Raw genomic sequence first — 16,986 nt, forward strand, 5'->3', positions numbered from 1 at the left:
ACCTCGTTACTGCCCCCAGAATCACGGGGTCAAGGGCAAACCCAACCCCGTGGCAAGGCCGTAGCAGCGGAGCACGAAGGAAGACCCAGACCCACCAAAAGGACTGGACTCCCTAGAATGGGGGCCCGGAGAAGTCCATGATGCCAGCATCAAGACCCCACCAGGTGGGCACGTAGTGCCCCGCCCCCCACATCGCCAGCGTATTCGGACAAAGGCCCCTCAGTTACTGCACCTGGTATTCCCAGGCGGAACCAACCAGGCCAGAACCTGCCCAGCTTCCGAGATCGGACGAGATCGGGCGTGTTCAGGTCGGTATGGCCGTAAGCCGAGCGGGCCCCGTCCCCCCAATAGCACACCGCCTGGCACACTGACCCTGCAGAATAGGCAGTCAGCATGGCCGTAAGCACACAAAAAGGTTAACCAACGGAAGCAGGCAGCGCACCGGGGAAAAACCAGGCAACAGGCTGTTAACCCTAGCCTGGAGACTGCGGACGAGACAGGCGCCAGAGGGGACAGCTGAACACAGCCGCCCCGGCGGAAGGAGCGTAAGCTGGCGGTGTTGCATGACCAAGCCTCCATTTAACAACCCCCACCCAGAGGGGTCGAGGCAGAGAAGGCTGACACGATTGGCAGACGTCATGAACGTGCAGGGGCACCCTCAAACGGTGAACCCGGGAGTTGAGACTGCTCCAACACACCAGGGAATCAACCACCTCGGTGTTACCCAATGCGGTGGTTGTTCCTATAACCCCTCAAGAAAAAACTCCAAAACACACCTGCGGGTATACACCGGCTATACCGCAGTACAAGTGTTTCAGTTTCCAAAAAGGGTTAACCCAGGCCTACGGGTCGCAAACATCACTTCGGACCGGGCCTGGCGGTACGGGAAGCACAGGGTCACCAGAGGAGGTCAAAAAACCACCCCCACAGGCCCCTCTTCGCCATGCGTGAGAGAGGAGCGAAAAATAATGGAGAACCAGCCCCTAAGCACACCGTACCTGGTATTCCCCGGCGGTCTCCCAACCAAGTACTAACCAGGACCAACCTGTGTAGCGGCCGAGATCCGACGAGATCGAGCGCGTACAGAATGGCATGGCTGTAAGCCATGACGACAGTGCTGAGTAAAAACATACCCAACCAGGGTCTCCATAGCGCTTAACCCTGTGACACCCAGACCGACCTGGCATTTTTCCCCCTGAAAAAAGCCCAAGTCCCTCAGGGTACCAGAACAGCAGATCTGCATCCCCGGCGGACAACGGGTTCAACTGATCTGGACCAGCGTGACCAGAACCAGTCCCGTGCCCTAACCACGCCGACATGCCTACTCCAGGAGAAGGGCAGATATGCGTGTTGATCTTAACATGAAAAGAAGGCGCCACCCAGACGTTCGGACGAACCGCGCCTGGTGGCCCACCCCAAGGGCGTGAGACCCCACTACATATGTTCAGATCCATCCCGTCATCATCCCCCAGACATGAACGAGAATCCGTCGACAACCCACCCAGGTCATGGGATGTGGTCGCCGGAAGAGGAAAAACCCCCATCTCAGTTGCTTTATAAAAACGCTGTTTCAACCACAAGCAACTAAGGCGTGCCAGTCAATCGCCTGTTTACAGCGAGCTAGCACTATACGTGCGTCGGGACACACCCCCATCAATGAACAGGCTATTTAGACCTGTCATTGAATCCCCAAGGCGCCATGGGGAACGACAAGAGGGGCGTGACACTCCCTAACTCCAACACTTCTGGAATAGAAAGAAGGAAGCATCAACAGTATGTATCCCAGTCTACACAGCCGGGGTAAAAAATGTTCACATTTTTACATCCCACCACCCTCCCATAGGAAAGAGACGGGGATCCCCAGAGAGACTTCCCACGCGAGCTGTACAGATTGAAAAGAATATATTGCACCTTGAGCCATGTAAAAAACTGGTTTTAGGGCCTCCGGGGAAGAGGCACCGAACCCATACACACTCAATAAACGAATTGAATCGAATATACATACAATAGAAAAGGACCCTTCTAGAGGGTCCACTCACTTTGACAATCTGAGGAGGAAGGCTCTGTACTCTGATGGAGGCTTCCTCACATGGAAGAAGGAGTCCGAACTCACAGAAGGCCTGAGTAGGCGCTTGGTGAGGAGGAGCCCTGACCACCCCCCCTGAAAACAGATCCATCACATGGACCTGAACAGCACACGGAAGTCCTACCAACAGAGACGTGCACGGTGACGTACTCTATGGCGGGGGAATTCCTGCGGTGCACACGCCCAATATACCAGGCCGTGGGACCAGGAACTCCCTCCCCCCCCCCCCCCCCCCCCCCCCCCCGTAACGTGCCGAACCGCCACGTGACGGGAACCTTGAAGGACAGGGGGTGTACCCCTGACCGACAGACAATGGGGAGAGGAAAGGTTACCAGTTCACCCCTTTACGACCCCACACCCATGATACGACGTAACGACAAAAAGAGAATATGACACAGTCATAGTCAGCTCTATGAAGCGTTTCACAGCTCCACACAGCGCACGAGCTAACCTGCTATCTGATTTTTACTAAGGAAAAACACAGAATAGAGAGGGCTCTAAGAACCCCGGTCCAACATACACATGTGCTTCTGTGGCCAGTACAACCCAGTTGTAGGTCACATGACACACACAACCCATCATCACCTACAAAAAATGGCAAAAACACTCAACAGAGGAACGCCGTTTTTTTCACAATGAGAGAATACATCATTCTTGATTAGTATCGACCACAGGCCTTGCTAAGCACACATGACAGCAACCAAACCAATTTCCCTTTAGGAAATAAGTTTCTCCAGCAGATTTAGCACAACCTCAGCAATCAAGCTGAGAGTTACATCGTATCCCTACCACACAAAAGACACAATTAATGCACAACATGTCTGATAGGAGGTGATAAAGTCCCCAGGGAACCGGGGGGGGAAACACAATCCTCCTATTTTACCCTCAATACGGCCAGTTAAAACAGGAAAACCTGTTAATGTGTGAACTCACTGTTCATTGTCATTACAGTCTGAGAAAGAACATTCTTTTACTCACTCGTCACCAAGCATAGCTTCATAGGTTAGTTGCCTTAGTAGTGAGTACACGGTACACATAAACACCATGATGTTTCTCACACAACAACCAGATCAATACATCACGATCTGCACGGAGAAGCTAACTGCCAGTGACAAAAACAGCTCACACACAACCCGCAACGTATCCCAGATGCATTGCAACAACACACGTTTTGGGAAAAAACACCGTTATTCACAATACATTTAGCAAGGTAAAACCAGAAGACGTGTTATGAGGTCTGGCCAACCCCGTACCTACCCGGAACGCAGATCAGCGAAGTGCAGTCACAAGATACCGTAGAACACAGCCGTCCTGTGTTGTTCGATCCGGGCAGCGTCGCCGCTCCACCAGTCGCTACAGTCCTCTTTGTTGACGCAATCCCCGTCTAGGCTCAGGCAGGGTCGACGAACATCCCCTGTCAAGGATGACGTCGTGGTCAAGAGTGTAAAACATGTTAAAATCAAAGCACGTTCAACAGAATAGCATCAAGCTAACGGCTGCTCCAACCGTTCGGGTGCTATTGCTTCCGCTCGCGAGACGCCGATCTACGACGCACGCGATCAGGAGCGAGCTCCCGGTGGCGCGCGAGAAGCCAAGCTACCCCGCGCCAGGCCACCGACCGGCTAACCGTAAGCTATGAACATGTAAACAATGACATAACACTCACCCAGACAGGCCGCCGTTCTGAACCCTCCTCACTTTTTAAGAGAAAAGAGAAAACAAGACGTCAACACCGCTTCACAACGGTGACATTACCACGTCCGGCGGAATCAGCACAGTACCAACTGGCCTGTATAGCTGACTTTGAACATGAATCTGCCGCTATCGCACATTACATGCACATATCCCCTCGTGAAGGAATACTCTCATTTGGATATGAAAGATGGGGTCTTAACACGGTGACAGAGAGAATCCACTCGTCCAGAACACACAGGGATCACCAGTGTCAATGGTCGCGGCCCACTAGTTAAAACTATAATGGTCGCCAGACCAAGGCCTTCTGTCGCCTAGACGGCTAAACAAAGGACCCTAGCCTGGGGCCGGTTTCCATAAACTTTGTCAAGTAGCCCCCATAGCACTAACAGACAAGTGGAGCCCGCCAGCAAACACTACTCACCCAACCTGGAACGCACCGCTCCTCACAACAGCGGCATGTCCGACAGTTCAGCTGTGGCCTGACAGGTTTCACCCCAACAAACACAGCAAGGAACTGCAGTTGAGAAGCATGCAGCGGCGTGCTCCCAATACGAAAACCGGTGGAGGGTTTGTAGAATGATCATCATCTTCTAGACACTCCAGTACGAAGACAATATCGCCGTATTTTCTCGAAAATAGTGAGAGAGAAAATAAAGATATGATGTCAACGTATCCTTGTTTCCCAAGCTGTTCCTAATCCAATTTCTTCCATCATGGTGTCAAGTGTGGGGATCTACCGAGGCACCTCTTCCTTGTGGTGAAAGCGAGAAGGAGGAGAGCAGGTGACCACACACCTGCTTATGAAGGTAAGCTGATGAGGGGTGTGGTCAGACTAATACTGGTATTAGAGGTACATTTGTGGTTTATTCAGTACGCGTGCACGTACGCGAGATAGTGCAGTAGCGATGCCAAGCTAAGCCACTAACGATACAGAACCTCCGTTCAGCATCCCCCTCAGTCAAAACCCTTAAATACGCGGACGACACCACCATCCTAGGGTTGATCTCCAACAACAAGGAGGATGACTACCGGCTGGAGGTGGAGCGAACACTCACATGGTGCAAAGAACATAACCTGTTACTCAATGAAAGCAAAACCGTGGAACTCATTATTGACTTTCGCAAAATCACACCCACCAAAACACCCATGCTCATCAATAACCAACTCATTTCAGCCACAGACACATTTAAATACTTAGGAACACACATCAGCAACAAACTCAACTGGGATCATCACACCACTCATTTACTTAAAACAGCCAACCAAAGATTATTTCATTTAAGACAACTCAGGAAGTACAAGGTCAGGAAGACGTTAATGATTCAATTTTACACAGCTATCATACAAAACATCATTTCACTCTCCATCACTGTTTGGTACGGCAACACACCCAAACACACACTACACAGACTAGACAGGATCATCATTAGGGCATCCAAAATCATCAACTGCACACTCCCCACCCTGGACTCCATACACAAACATCACACCATCACACGCGCACACAAAATCATCAGTGACCCCCTGCACCCAGCTCATCACCTCTTCCAACTCCTCCCCTCTGGTAGAAGGTTTAGGTCACTAGGTAGTCGCACGGTTAGGTTCAACAACAGTTTCTTCCCCAAGGCCATACAATTACTCAACTCCAACTCATCCTAATTTCACCCCCTGCTGTTATGTTATGTTATGCATGTTATGTTGTTATGTTATGTTATGTTGTTGTTGATGTTATGTTGTGTTCCATCATCCATGTGGTGTATTGTCGCAGCTACCACCTGCACCGTGCTCAAATTCCACCGGCCTGGCCGTGTGGCAATAAAAGAAACTTGAAACTTGAACTTGATTGCTATCTCTCCCTCTCTCAATCTCTCGATCCTACTATCTCTCTCTCTCCTGCTATTGCTACCTCTCTCTCTCTCTCTCTCTCTCTCTCTCTCTCTCTCTCTCTCTCTCTCTCTCTCTCTCTCTCTCTCTCTCTCTCTCTCTGCCGTCTCTTGTTTGTGTCTACCATGCTCTCTTTCTCTATTGCCCTCTCTTTCTCCACCCCTCTCAGTGGTCCTCTCTCTTCTGCACCTCATATCCTTGTAAAAAGTGACACCAGCAGCTAGTTTTACTAGTCTCTACTAGCTCTATCCACAGGTTTTATAGACAGAGGTTTTGTCTACCAGTTTCTGTCTCCCTGACTCCCTCGGACAGAGAATGTCGAGAGGGGGCGGGGCTTGACTTAAAAATTAGAGACTTGACACAGATTATATACGTTTATATACGCTGTCATACATTAGTTGGTCCTGATCAATTTCTTGATTAATTGAAAATGGAGGACCCTCATGTAAACAAGACGAAAGTATTTTTCTGGTCTTCATCCTCTTAGCAGTTGTTTGTATTGAGCTGTACTGTATTGTACCCATTCTGCAATTCTGCAAAACAATTAATAAAGTTTTCAATCAATCAATCAATCAATCAATCAAGCAACCCGATTGGCCGAGAGCCATATGTTAATTGTATATCACGCATATACAGTATACAGAGCTGAATGAACTCAAACGTGATATTGGACAGTAGGGCTGCAACGATTAGTCGACATAATCGACGATGTCGATTATGAAAAATCGTCGACGAGATATTGTTGCGTCGATTAGTCATTAAAAAAATATACAAAATTATTATAATAATTATTATTATTATTATTTTTTTGCACTACCTATCTTTGTGAAAGTGAAACTCTGAGCCTTCACCCGGCAGGGTCACAGGGAGTAATGTAGGCCACCTGGTGGCAACAGATGCCTGATGCACTTAAGCATAATATGACATTTACACTTGGTCATTAAGCTGATGCCTTTATCCGAAGCAGTCCTCAGGGTTTCCCAAACTTTTCAGGCCGCGACCCCCAAATAACGGTGTCAGAGAGCCGCGACCCCCACTATTATAGGAGGTAAAAAATATATATATATTTGAATTTATTTGTATTTTTAAATAAATGGAAATGTATGGTACTTGAAACATGCACACGTTCAAACGCACACACACTAATAAGCATTGGAGGCTTTTAACCAGGGCCAGACTGGGGCAATCATTCAGGCCAGGAAATATAGTGCAAAATATAGCCCCAGTCAGGCCACTTTTTAAGCAGGGGGTCTGGGGGTCCCCCACCAGGACATTTCTTGTTACAAAGACTTAATTTCCTGCATTCTGTACCCATTGTACCCTTTAAATGCCAGTGTTTGTGATGGCATCACAAATTATTGTTAAAAAACAGGCTAGCATATGTATGATTAGCAACAACACTGATTTTTATGGATTTTCTGTTTTTTTGTAATGTCAGATTGAAAATAATACAATATTTTATTCAACTTCAGCCCTGATCATAACACCACATATTCATTTTATAATTCTAACCCTTTAAATGTCAGTGTGTGTGATGGCATATATTTGCAATATATCAAATGCAAAGTAGATTTTTCTGGGGGGGATTATTACAGGCTAGCATGTGTCAATGATTAGCAACAACAGTTTTCTGTAAGGGTCCCGCCTCCACCAATCACATGCGGCTCCCTTGTGTGTGTGTGAGAGCAAGAGAGAGAGAGAGATAGTTCTCCAACTTGTGTGAGTTGCAGTGATCTCCTGGTTGTTCCTACCTAGGTTATCTAACTATTGCGCTGCTGCAACTAGAAACACTGGCCTGGCCTGCTTCTAAGTTCAGTGGCCTGACTGCACAAAAAAATAAATTTGGATTTTTTTTATTTTAATTTTTTTTATCATCTGGCGACCAAATGGCATTTAAGAAGCCTCTCCCTACTAATTCAGATTAGCAGCACATTTAAACAGCCTGTCCTACTCATTCAGATGTATTTAATCTGGAAAGATCATTGAGAGCAAGCTCTCGTTTATAATGACGTTGAGAGAGAACATAACATACGCCAAATTGTTAACCCTTTCACTGCGCCAATACAGAATGTTAACCCTTTCACTGCCACATGACAAAGGGTTAACCCTTTCACTACCACACTACAGTGAAAGGGTTAGGGTTAGCCTTCTATAGTGTGGCAGTGAAAGGGTTAAGGTGCTTTGCAACACATTCCATGTCTCGGGGATACAGAAGCTAAAAGCCGATTTTTCCTAATTTGGTGCAAACTCGGGGGACCTTAAGCATAAGCCAATCACCAGAGCGAGTTTCAAGGGGTCATGTGTCTCCCTGTGCCAGGTCAGGTGACACATGACTTATTAACCAGCACTAAAGGAAAGCACAGGACCTTAAAGAGGTCACTTGTCTCCCTGAGAGCCAGGCTCTTTAAAACACACTCTCTTGCCATGTGTGGGGGTCCACCATAGTTAGGACAACGACCCGTTTTGATAAACATCTCTGTAGTTATTGAAGGTAAACATTATGTCTCTCTGGTGTGTTGTGATCATCTTACTCTCAGGCAGCACGGTGGTGTAGTGGTAAACACTGTCGCCTCACAGCTAGAAGGTCCTGGGTTCGATTCCCGCTTGGGGACCAGGTTGCCCTGTTGCCAGTTATGTGTGTATTAAAATCTGCATGACAAATAAAGACCTCTTCTTCATCCTGGGAAGAGGACAGATGATAGAAGACAGAGGACAGAGGATAGAAGACAGAGGACAGAGGGTGTCATATCTCACATGGGGGGCGCAGAAAACTGAAAAACAGCAAGGACCAGAAACTAAGAACAAACAGAAAACGAGGAAACGCATTACAAAGGACTACAGAAAACGAAAAAGAACTACAACAACGGCACAAGACAAGGAACGAGCAGGACAAGAGAACAAGATAAACAACTAGAGTATAGAGAAACATAAATACAAGAATAAACTTGAAAAATGGAAAAAATACTCAACTATAGACCGGGACGCGTTCACGCCTAAGTTTGTTTGAAATGGTCCAAATCAAAAGTGAAATTGTCACTTTTGTTGCAATTTTAATTGGTTCGGTTATGGTTCACACTGCTAGTTGACAAACAAAACAAAGCCATGTGATCACGCAGGTCAACCTCTTATTGGACATCATTTTGAATCCCATACCAAGCGACATTATGCTGTGAGAAACGGACTTCAAACTTGCAGCGATATTTCTTTCATTTTGGTTGTTTTGTCCTCATTATTTCCCTGCAGGAATAATTAAGCGTAGTGTATGAAGGGGGATAAGATCTAGTCTGGCAACACATATCCCCCATACAAAGCCCGATTTCCTCATGTCACTACAACTTAATGAAAAACCTTTATTAGATTAGACTATGAAATCATGTGATCTCCACCTTGACTTGTTGTACAAATGTTATTAAATACTATACGTTTTCCAGTCCACTATCAGTAATGAATTATGCACCACTGTCTAGGCTACTGTCACCTGAATTATGCATGCAAGGTATTTGTTTAGTATCACAACATTATTTGGCTATATTTTACTTCTTGCTTGATTAGTCTCACCTTTTAACTTGCTATTGTTTCCAGATCTGTCCTGTAATGTGTCTTTATAAAGAAACCGGAAATACTAATGAATATCTCCTGCCCCCAATACAGTACTCACACACATAACAATAGAAAGTAACTAGGTGCAGTATGCATAAGGTAGTGTTGTAATTTACTGTCTAACTAACTGAAATATACAGAATTCACAGTATCACAGTATTCACATGAGGTGCAGTATGCATAAGGTAGTGTTATTGTCGTCCTTGGGTTCCTATTAGTTCTAGTTGGATGTCTGGCAGCAGTCCCTGCCCACTGTTGTGGAGCCTGATTGTAGCTGGTATGAAGGACTGTCCGAGGCGGTTAGTTGAGTGTCGGGGGGGTATGAGTCTGGCTGAACGTGCTTCTCATCTTGACTAGCTCATCGTAGAGGGGGTGGGAGGGATTCTCCAGGATAGCAGCCAGCTTCCTTCTCATCCCCCTCTCTGCCATCACCTCTAGTCTGACCAGCTCGACTCCCACCACGGAGCTAGCCGTCCTCACCAGCTTGTTCAGTTTGTTGGTGTCCCTCGAGTTGATGTAGCCCCCCCAGCATGCCACAGCATAGAAGAGGATGCTGGCCACTACAGACTGGTAAAATGACTGCAGCAATCTATTGCACACGTTGAAGGACCTGAGTCTCCTCAGGAAGAACAGCCTGCTCTGTCCCTTCCTGTAGAGGGCCTCTGTGTTGTCCGACCAGTGTGTGTGTGTGTGCGTGTGTGCGTGTGTGTGTGTGTGTGTGCGTGCGTGCGTGCGTGCGTGTGTCTGTGTGTGTCTGTGTGTGTGTGTGTGTGTGTCACTTCCTGAGTACATAGAAATGAGAGGAAGTGGGATTGGCGTCATTGGATGGTTGCTAGGTTACAAAAACCCTACTATAAAGCACCTATAAAGACACTGTGTGAGTGCGGAAATGCTGTCTTGTGCTTTTGTGTCTTGCTGCTCAAGTGTAGCTCACCCCTGAGGGGTCATTAGCGTTGCACACACACACACACACATGCACACACACTCTCACACACACACACACACACTCATGTAACAGGTCACAGAGGGGGGGTAATATCCTTTAGGGACGTGACAGAACCAAGCTAACAACAACCTGTGTCATTATGTCACATCATTAAAGAGCCCAGTTCTTCGCTATACAAGCAGTTCCTCGTGTTGGTCTTCTAGAGTCAAAAAATGTACAACGTTTTAGTGGTTCAGTGGTTGGAACTAGATTTGGCCACGGGGTAATCTCAAAGGGAAACGTCAGGTTTGATTGTACTGAACTCCTGAAGGATAAGACTGTAGTGATGATGATGTCATCAAGAGACACTTAAAGAGCAAAAGGCCTCTCCTCTGTCCTGATCCTCCTGGACCAAAGGTCAGCAGCCTTTGACATATTAAACCATCAGATCCTCCCTGCATCTCTCGCAGGAATAGGAGTTGTAGGCTCTACGCTGGCATGGCTATCATCCTACCTCAACAACCGCTCCTACCAAGTATCATGGAAAGGCACTCTGTCGCCCCCCGCCCCCCCCCGACAGACGGGTGTCCCCCAGCAGGGCTCGGGCCTTGGACCCCACCTTTTCTCTCTCTACACCAAATCTCTGGGTAACATTATCACGTCTCATGCCTTTTCTCACATCACTGCTATGCCGAGGACACTCAACTCTTCCCCCTCTTCCCTCCCTCAGATATCCAAGCCTGCATGTCCGACACTTCCACCTGGATGGCGACCAATCACCTCAAAAACTGAACCTAAGCTAAATGGAGCTACTTCACCTGCCGGTCGAATCCTCCCTGCTGACCGACCTATCGATCACAGTGGAGAATGTAGCTGTAGCTCCGTCCCCCAATTTCTCTGCTCACATCGTCTCAACAACCAGAACCTGCAGATTCTTTCTGAGCAACGTCAGAAGGATCCGCCCCTTCCTAACAAAAGAAGCCACCCAACAGTCATGTCTCGCCTGGATGTTGTTGCTACGGCTGTGGGGGGTGCGGGAGACATGATCCAATAGACTTGTATACGTCGTCTGATTCTCCTGAACACGGAGAGACCAATTCCAAGTCGATCGGCACTTTCTCGGCCGAGCTATAGTCACTTTTCTGCACCTACTCCCGAATTACCATGCACAGATTGCCCACAGAGTCTAGGTTCGTTAATCTGCGCATGCATAGTTCAAGAGTAGGTGCGAAAAAGCGACTATAGCTCGGCCGAGAAAGTGCCGATCGACTTGCGATTGGTCGCGCCGTTTTCAGGAGACTCGGGCATATAAAGTCTATTGGATCATGTCTCCAGCACCCCCACAGCCGTAGCTACAACCACTTAATGTCAAGGCTCTCCTCCACATTCATTCATTTTCTCCCCCCCGCTCTCTCCTCCATGAGCTCAATGTAACGCGGCGTAAGTGCAGTGGTCTATGCACTGCTAGCTGGTTTACCGGCTACCATCACCATACCACTTCAGCTGCACTGGCTTCCCATTGCTACACAAATCTGCTTCAAGGTCCTCGACCTGGCATACCGTGGTGCAGCGAGGGGAACGGCTCCCTCCTACCTCCGGTCAATGGTCTCTATACATTGACTACACACCCTCAAGACCCCTGCGCTCTGCATCTTCTGGCCACCTCAGACCCACTCCTATCTTAACTCCTGAGGGGTCATCAAAACGAAGCAGGATAATAATAATAATAATAATAATAATGGATTGGATTTATATAGCGCTCTTCATGACACCCCAGTGACCCCAGAACGCGTACAGAGTCCATTATTCGTTCATACACAGTCATCCCGGTGGTTGTAAGCTACAATTGCAGCCAGAGCTGCCCTGAGGCAGACTCACGGAAGCGTGGCGAATAATCATCGCCTACGGCCCCTCCAACCACCACCAACATTAATTCACATGCATACACATTCATACGAGGCAAGTAGGTTAAGTGTCTTGCCCAAGGACACAACGGCAGTAGGATGAACATGGGCTTGAGCGGGATTCGAACCACCAACCCTTCGATCATTGGACGACCCACTCTACCCCTGAGCCCTCAGTCCTCGCTCCACAACAATTTTTTTTAATATTTTGCTAATAGGTCTATACTACTATGCACTCAGAGTGTAACACTCAAGCTCGATACTATTTGATGAGCAATGCCACTGACCCTTAGCTGCCAGAAATGTACCCCTCCTGGTGATTTGAAGCCTTTTTACAACGCATCCGCGTTTCCGGGTTCCCGTTTTGTGCTCTGATTGGCCAGGTCATGTGACATGAGCGCCAATCGTGGGACGGCAAGTTTCTACACTGGTTAAGCTTAGGCACTCTTCGAAGTTGGTTAAGGTTAGAGTTTGTCTTAGAGCGTGACGGCAAGTTCTTTTGCCGGTTAAGCTTAGGCACTCTTTCGAAGTTGGTTAAGGTTAGAGTTTGTCTTAGAGCATGGCGATAGAACGCCAGGTAGTTTGCAGGCTGTTCGACGCGGAAATGGGCAAACACGCTATTGGGCGCACATGTCACATGACCTGGCCAAACGGGAACCCGGATACGCGGATGCGTTGTAAAAAGGCTACACGCCTCCTGGTGACATGTTGTCCACAATCTGTAAGTCACTTTGTATTTAGTGTCAACTAAATGACTAAATTGTAAATTGTTTCTCCATTGCACGGAGAGAGGGAAGTAACCGATTGGTTATACGTTAAATGGACTGCATTTATATAACAGCTTTTATCCAAAGCGCTCTACAACTTATGCCTCACATTCACCCATTCACTCACACAGTAATGGCTGAGGCAACCATGCAAGGTGCCGACTTGCTCATCGGGACCGGTCAGGGGGTTAAGTGCCTTGCTCATCGGGACCGGTCAGGGGGTTAAGTGCCTTGCTCAGGGAGGAGCTGCCGGGGGGAGGAGCCGGAATGGAACCAGGAACCTTCTGATTATCAGACGACCACTCCACCTCCTGAGCTGCTGTATGATGTCCTTGTTCTCTAAGGGAGTGGAAATAAAGAAGATCTGTACAAAGAAGTAAATGGAAAATGGACTGCCTTTATATTTAATTATTTTAGTTTAGTTGGGTTTATGAAAAGGACAGTGTGCACATTCATTAATCATTTGTGGTTAACAAGAGGGTGGGTGCACCGGATTTAGCAAGAAGATCCATCTGTGGTCCTAGACGTCAATTTGATCCAAAGCGCTTTACAACTCATGCCTCACATTCACCCAGAGGAGGCGGATGAGTCATACAGACAGGGTCGCTGAATTAATGCAAATGCTAGGTAACTCATTATACATTGAGTTTGACGTGTGACAAGAAGTTCAAGGAGAAACGACTATGACTCATATGTGCTGACTCATATGTGCTGATTCAGAGCGGTAAGCCCTATACATTTAAATGGACTGCATTCATATAACAGCTTTTATCCAAAGCGCTTTACAACTTATGCCTCACATTCACCCACTCACTCACACATTCACACACCGACAGCCATGCGAGGTGCCAAACATTATTATTGCAGCTTTAAGTCAAACTCATTCGGATGTAATGGCTCTTACAAAGATTATTTGAACCCACACAGTTGGTGACTAATTCACAATGGAACGTTAAAAAGAAACTTTAATAAAGAACCTGGGAGGACTAACCCCTTGTATCAAATCTGACTAGGTCACAAGTGTAGGGGTTATGTAGGGGTTAACTGAACTTCAATTCTCATATTAACAAAGTGACCAAAACATCATTATTTCATCTCAGAAACATAGCAAAAGTACAACCATTTATTAATCAAAACGATGATGAGAAGCTAATTCATCCATTCATATCTATCCGGTTAGACTTCTGTAATGTACTTTTCACAGGTCTCCCTAAGAAAACCACAGAAAGGCTTCAGCTCGGGCGGCTAAGTGGCGCAGTGGGCAAGGCGCTCGCCACTAACGCAGGAGATGCTGGGTTCGAGCCCACCTCTCGGCGTTGCTTCCGGCTTGGCTGGTCGTTCATACTAATACAATTGGCAGTATTAGGGGGTGGGAAAGCCGGTGGGTGGGGATCGGACGTTGTGGACAGCGACTCCTACAGGTCGGTTGGTGCGCCTGTACAGCAGAATTAGGAAGCAACGGGGGCAGCGTGAGCCTCCCACGCGTTACTCCTCTATGTAACAAACTACCCAAAAACATCAGGGAAGCCAACTCGCTAGATATCTTCAAAAGACAGCTTAAAATCTACCTCTTTGCTCAGGCATTTAAATTAAACATCAGGGATATCCTGACACAAATTGTACTTTACCTGCACTATTCTTACTCTGCCTACTTTTATACACTTCCTATCAAATTCATGTGTCAGTTCTATGCACATTTTATCTCACTACCTCTTATGCACTGTAATTTAGTTAAGAGCGATGCACTGCTCTGTTGTAAATGTTATTGTATATTTATATTGAACTATTTTATCACATTTTTCGTTTTTCTCTATTCTATTTTATTATTTTTAGTATTGCCTATTTTAAAACTGAATCAAACCACACTTTTTTACTCTGTCTATTCAATTTTTATTATTTTTATTACTGAATGAAACCGTAAACAGAGAGGCCTATTGGGATGTTGGATCCTAATGTGAAAAACTGTGATTTACCTTACCTTGCTACCTCTTTTATCTTTTGTATGCTCGCTTATGCCTGTATTTTTTACTGCTGTGAAGCACTTTGAACTGCAATTTCTGTATGAAAAGTGCTATACAAATAAAGTGTATTATTATTATTAATGGCCCAACTTCAAAGAATTATCACTTGATGACATCACAAATTCATGTCTTGATGCTCTGATTTCCAGCTTATGGTTTGTGTCCATATAGCGATAAGGTGACATAGTGTGTCTGTGTGTGCGTGTGTGTGTGCGTGTGTGTGTGTGTGCATATTCACACTTGTTTTAAAGTGCCTGTCGTATTCCAAACAGTTTCAAAGGACGACTTCCTAGATGGTGTGTAATGGACCATCTGGCAGGTTAATGGACCTCCCAGTCTCTTATTGGAAGTCCTTTGGGGGCACGTCTCTGTGCTGTGCTCTGCTAACTCTTTGTGTCTAGTGTGTCACATCTTTATCTTCATCCTTTATAGAATGTTATTTTAACTGTAGAACTGTAAAGATTTCATCATGTCTGACATGTCTCTATCTCTCTCTCCCTCCCTCCCTCCCTCCCTCCCTCCCTCCCTCCCTCTCCCCAGGGACACAGAAGGAGAGGAGGTTCATATGTTGAGGACCCTACGTTCAGCGTCCTGTCCCGACCCTGAGACCCTGGGCCTCCTACGATTCAACCTCCCCCGACGTCCCGCCCAACCCCCTTCCCCAGCCCACTCCTTCCACTCCTCTATCTCTCCTCTCCCCTCTCCCGCCTCCCCGCGGTCGCCTAGCGGCCGGAGCTCCAGTTCCCCAGAGGATGGACAGGTACCCTAACACTTTTTTCTGTGTAGTTGTCTCTCTTTCAACATGTTTCCCTGTAACCACCGGTAACCACTTTCTAAATAAAAAAGGCCTAATGTCTGTGCAGTGGTAGATTTGGTTGCATGATGTTACTCTTCCACTGCTTCACTGTGACTTGTTTACAAGATCCATGTTTCTTTTTCATACTACAGTCATAACTATAGATACTTATACTAAGTAAAGTACACTTAGTAAAAAATTGGCCGATGTGTTCTATGTCTCGAGAGCTCTGGCCACATCGGCCCTCCGGAGAAACTGCAGACACTATTATCACCCGGAGGAGAGCAGACCTCTAGTGAACTGCAGACACTATTATCACCCAGAGGAGAGCAGACCTCTAGTGAACTACAGACACTATTATCACTCAGAGGAGAGCAGACCTCTAGTGAACTACAGACACTATTATCACTAGAGGAGAGCAGACCTCTAGTGAACTACAGACACTATTATCACCAGAGGAGAGCAGACCTCTAGTGAACTACAGACACTATTATCACTAGAGGAGAGCAGACCTCTAGTGAACTACAGACACTATTATCACTCAGAGGAGAGCAGACCTCTAGTGAACTACAGACACTATTATCACCCAGAGGAGAGCAGACCTCTAGTGAACTACAGACACTATTATCACCCAGAGGAGAGCAGACCTCTAGTGAACTACAGACACTATTATCACTCAGAGGAGAGCAGACCTCTAGTGAACTACAGACACTATTATCACTCAGAGGAGAGCAGACATCTAGTGAACTACAGACACTATTATCACCCAGAGGAGAGCAGACCTCTAGTGAACTACAGACACTATTATCACCCAGAGCAGAGCAGACCTCTAGTGAACTACAGACACTATTATCACCCGGAGGAGAGCAGACCTCTAGTGAACTACAGACACTATTATCACCCAGAGGAGAGCAGACCTCTAGTGAACTACAGACACTATTATCACCCAGAGGAGAGCAGACATCTAGTGAACTACAGACACTATTATCACCCAGAGGAGAGCAGACCTCTAGTGAACTACAGACACTATTATCACCCAGAGGAGAGCAGACCTCTAGTGAACTGATGACACTATTATCACCCAGAGGAGAGCAGACCTCTAGTGAACTACAGACACTATTATCACCCGGAGGAGAGCAGACCTCTAGTGAACTGATGACACTATTATCACCCAGAGGAGAGCAGACATCTAGTGAACTACAGACACTATTATCACCCGGAGGAGAGCAGACCTCTAGTGAACAACAAACACTATTATCACCCGGAGGAGAACAGAACTGTAGTGAACACGTTTTTCCTCTGGGTGCA

General features: G+C 46.8%; 1 protein-coding gene across 1 annotated transcript in view; it reads left to right on the forward strand.

Moving 5' to 3' along the window:
- Positions 1 to 16,986, forward strand: part of cUnh12orf56 (chromosome Un C12orf56 homolog) — a gene marked incomplete at both ends in the record, with an annotated part of 94,754 nt that overhangs the window by 45,188 nt on the left and 32,580 nt on the right. The window contains one exon of the mRNA XM_084330994.1: positions 15,423 to 15,642. Within this exon, the coding sequence (XP_084187120.1) occupies positions 15,423 to 15,642 (220 nt within the window). The remainder of the gene's footprint in view (positions 1 to 15,422; positions 15,643 to 16,986) is intronic.

The sequence above is a fragment of the Notolepis coatsorum genome, assembly GCF_963971535.1.
Source record: "Notolepis coatsorum genome assembly, chromosome: 15".
Lineage (NCBI taxonomy): Eukaryota > Metazoa > Chordata > Actinopteri > Aulopiformes > Paralepididae > Notolepis > Notolepis coatsorum.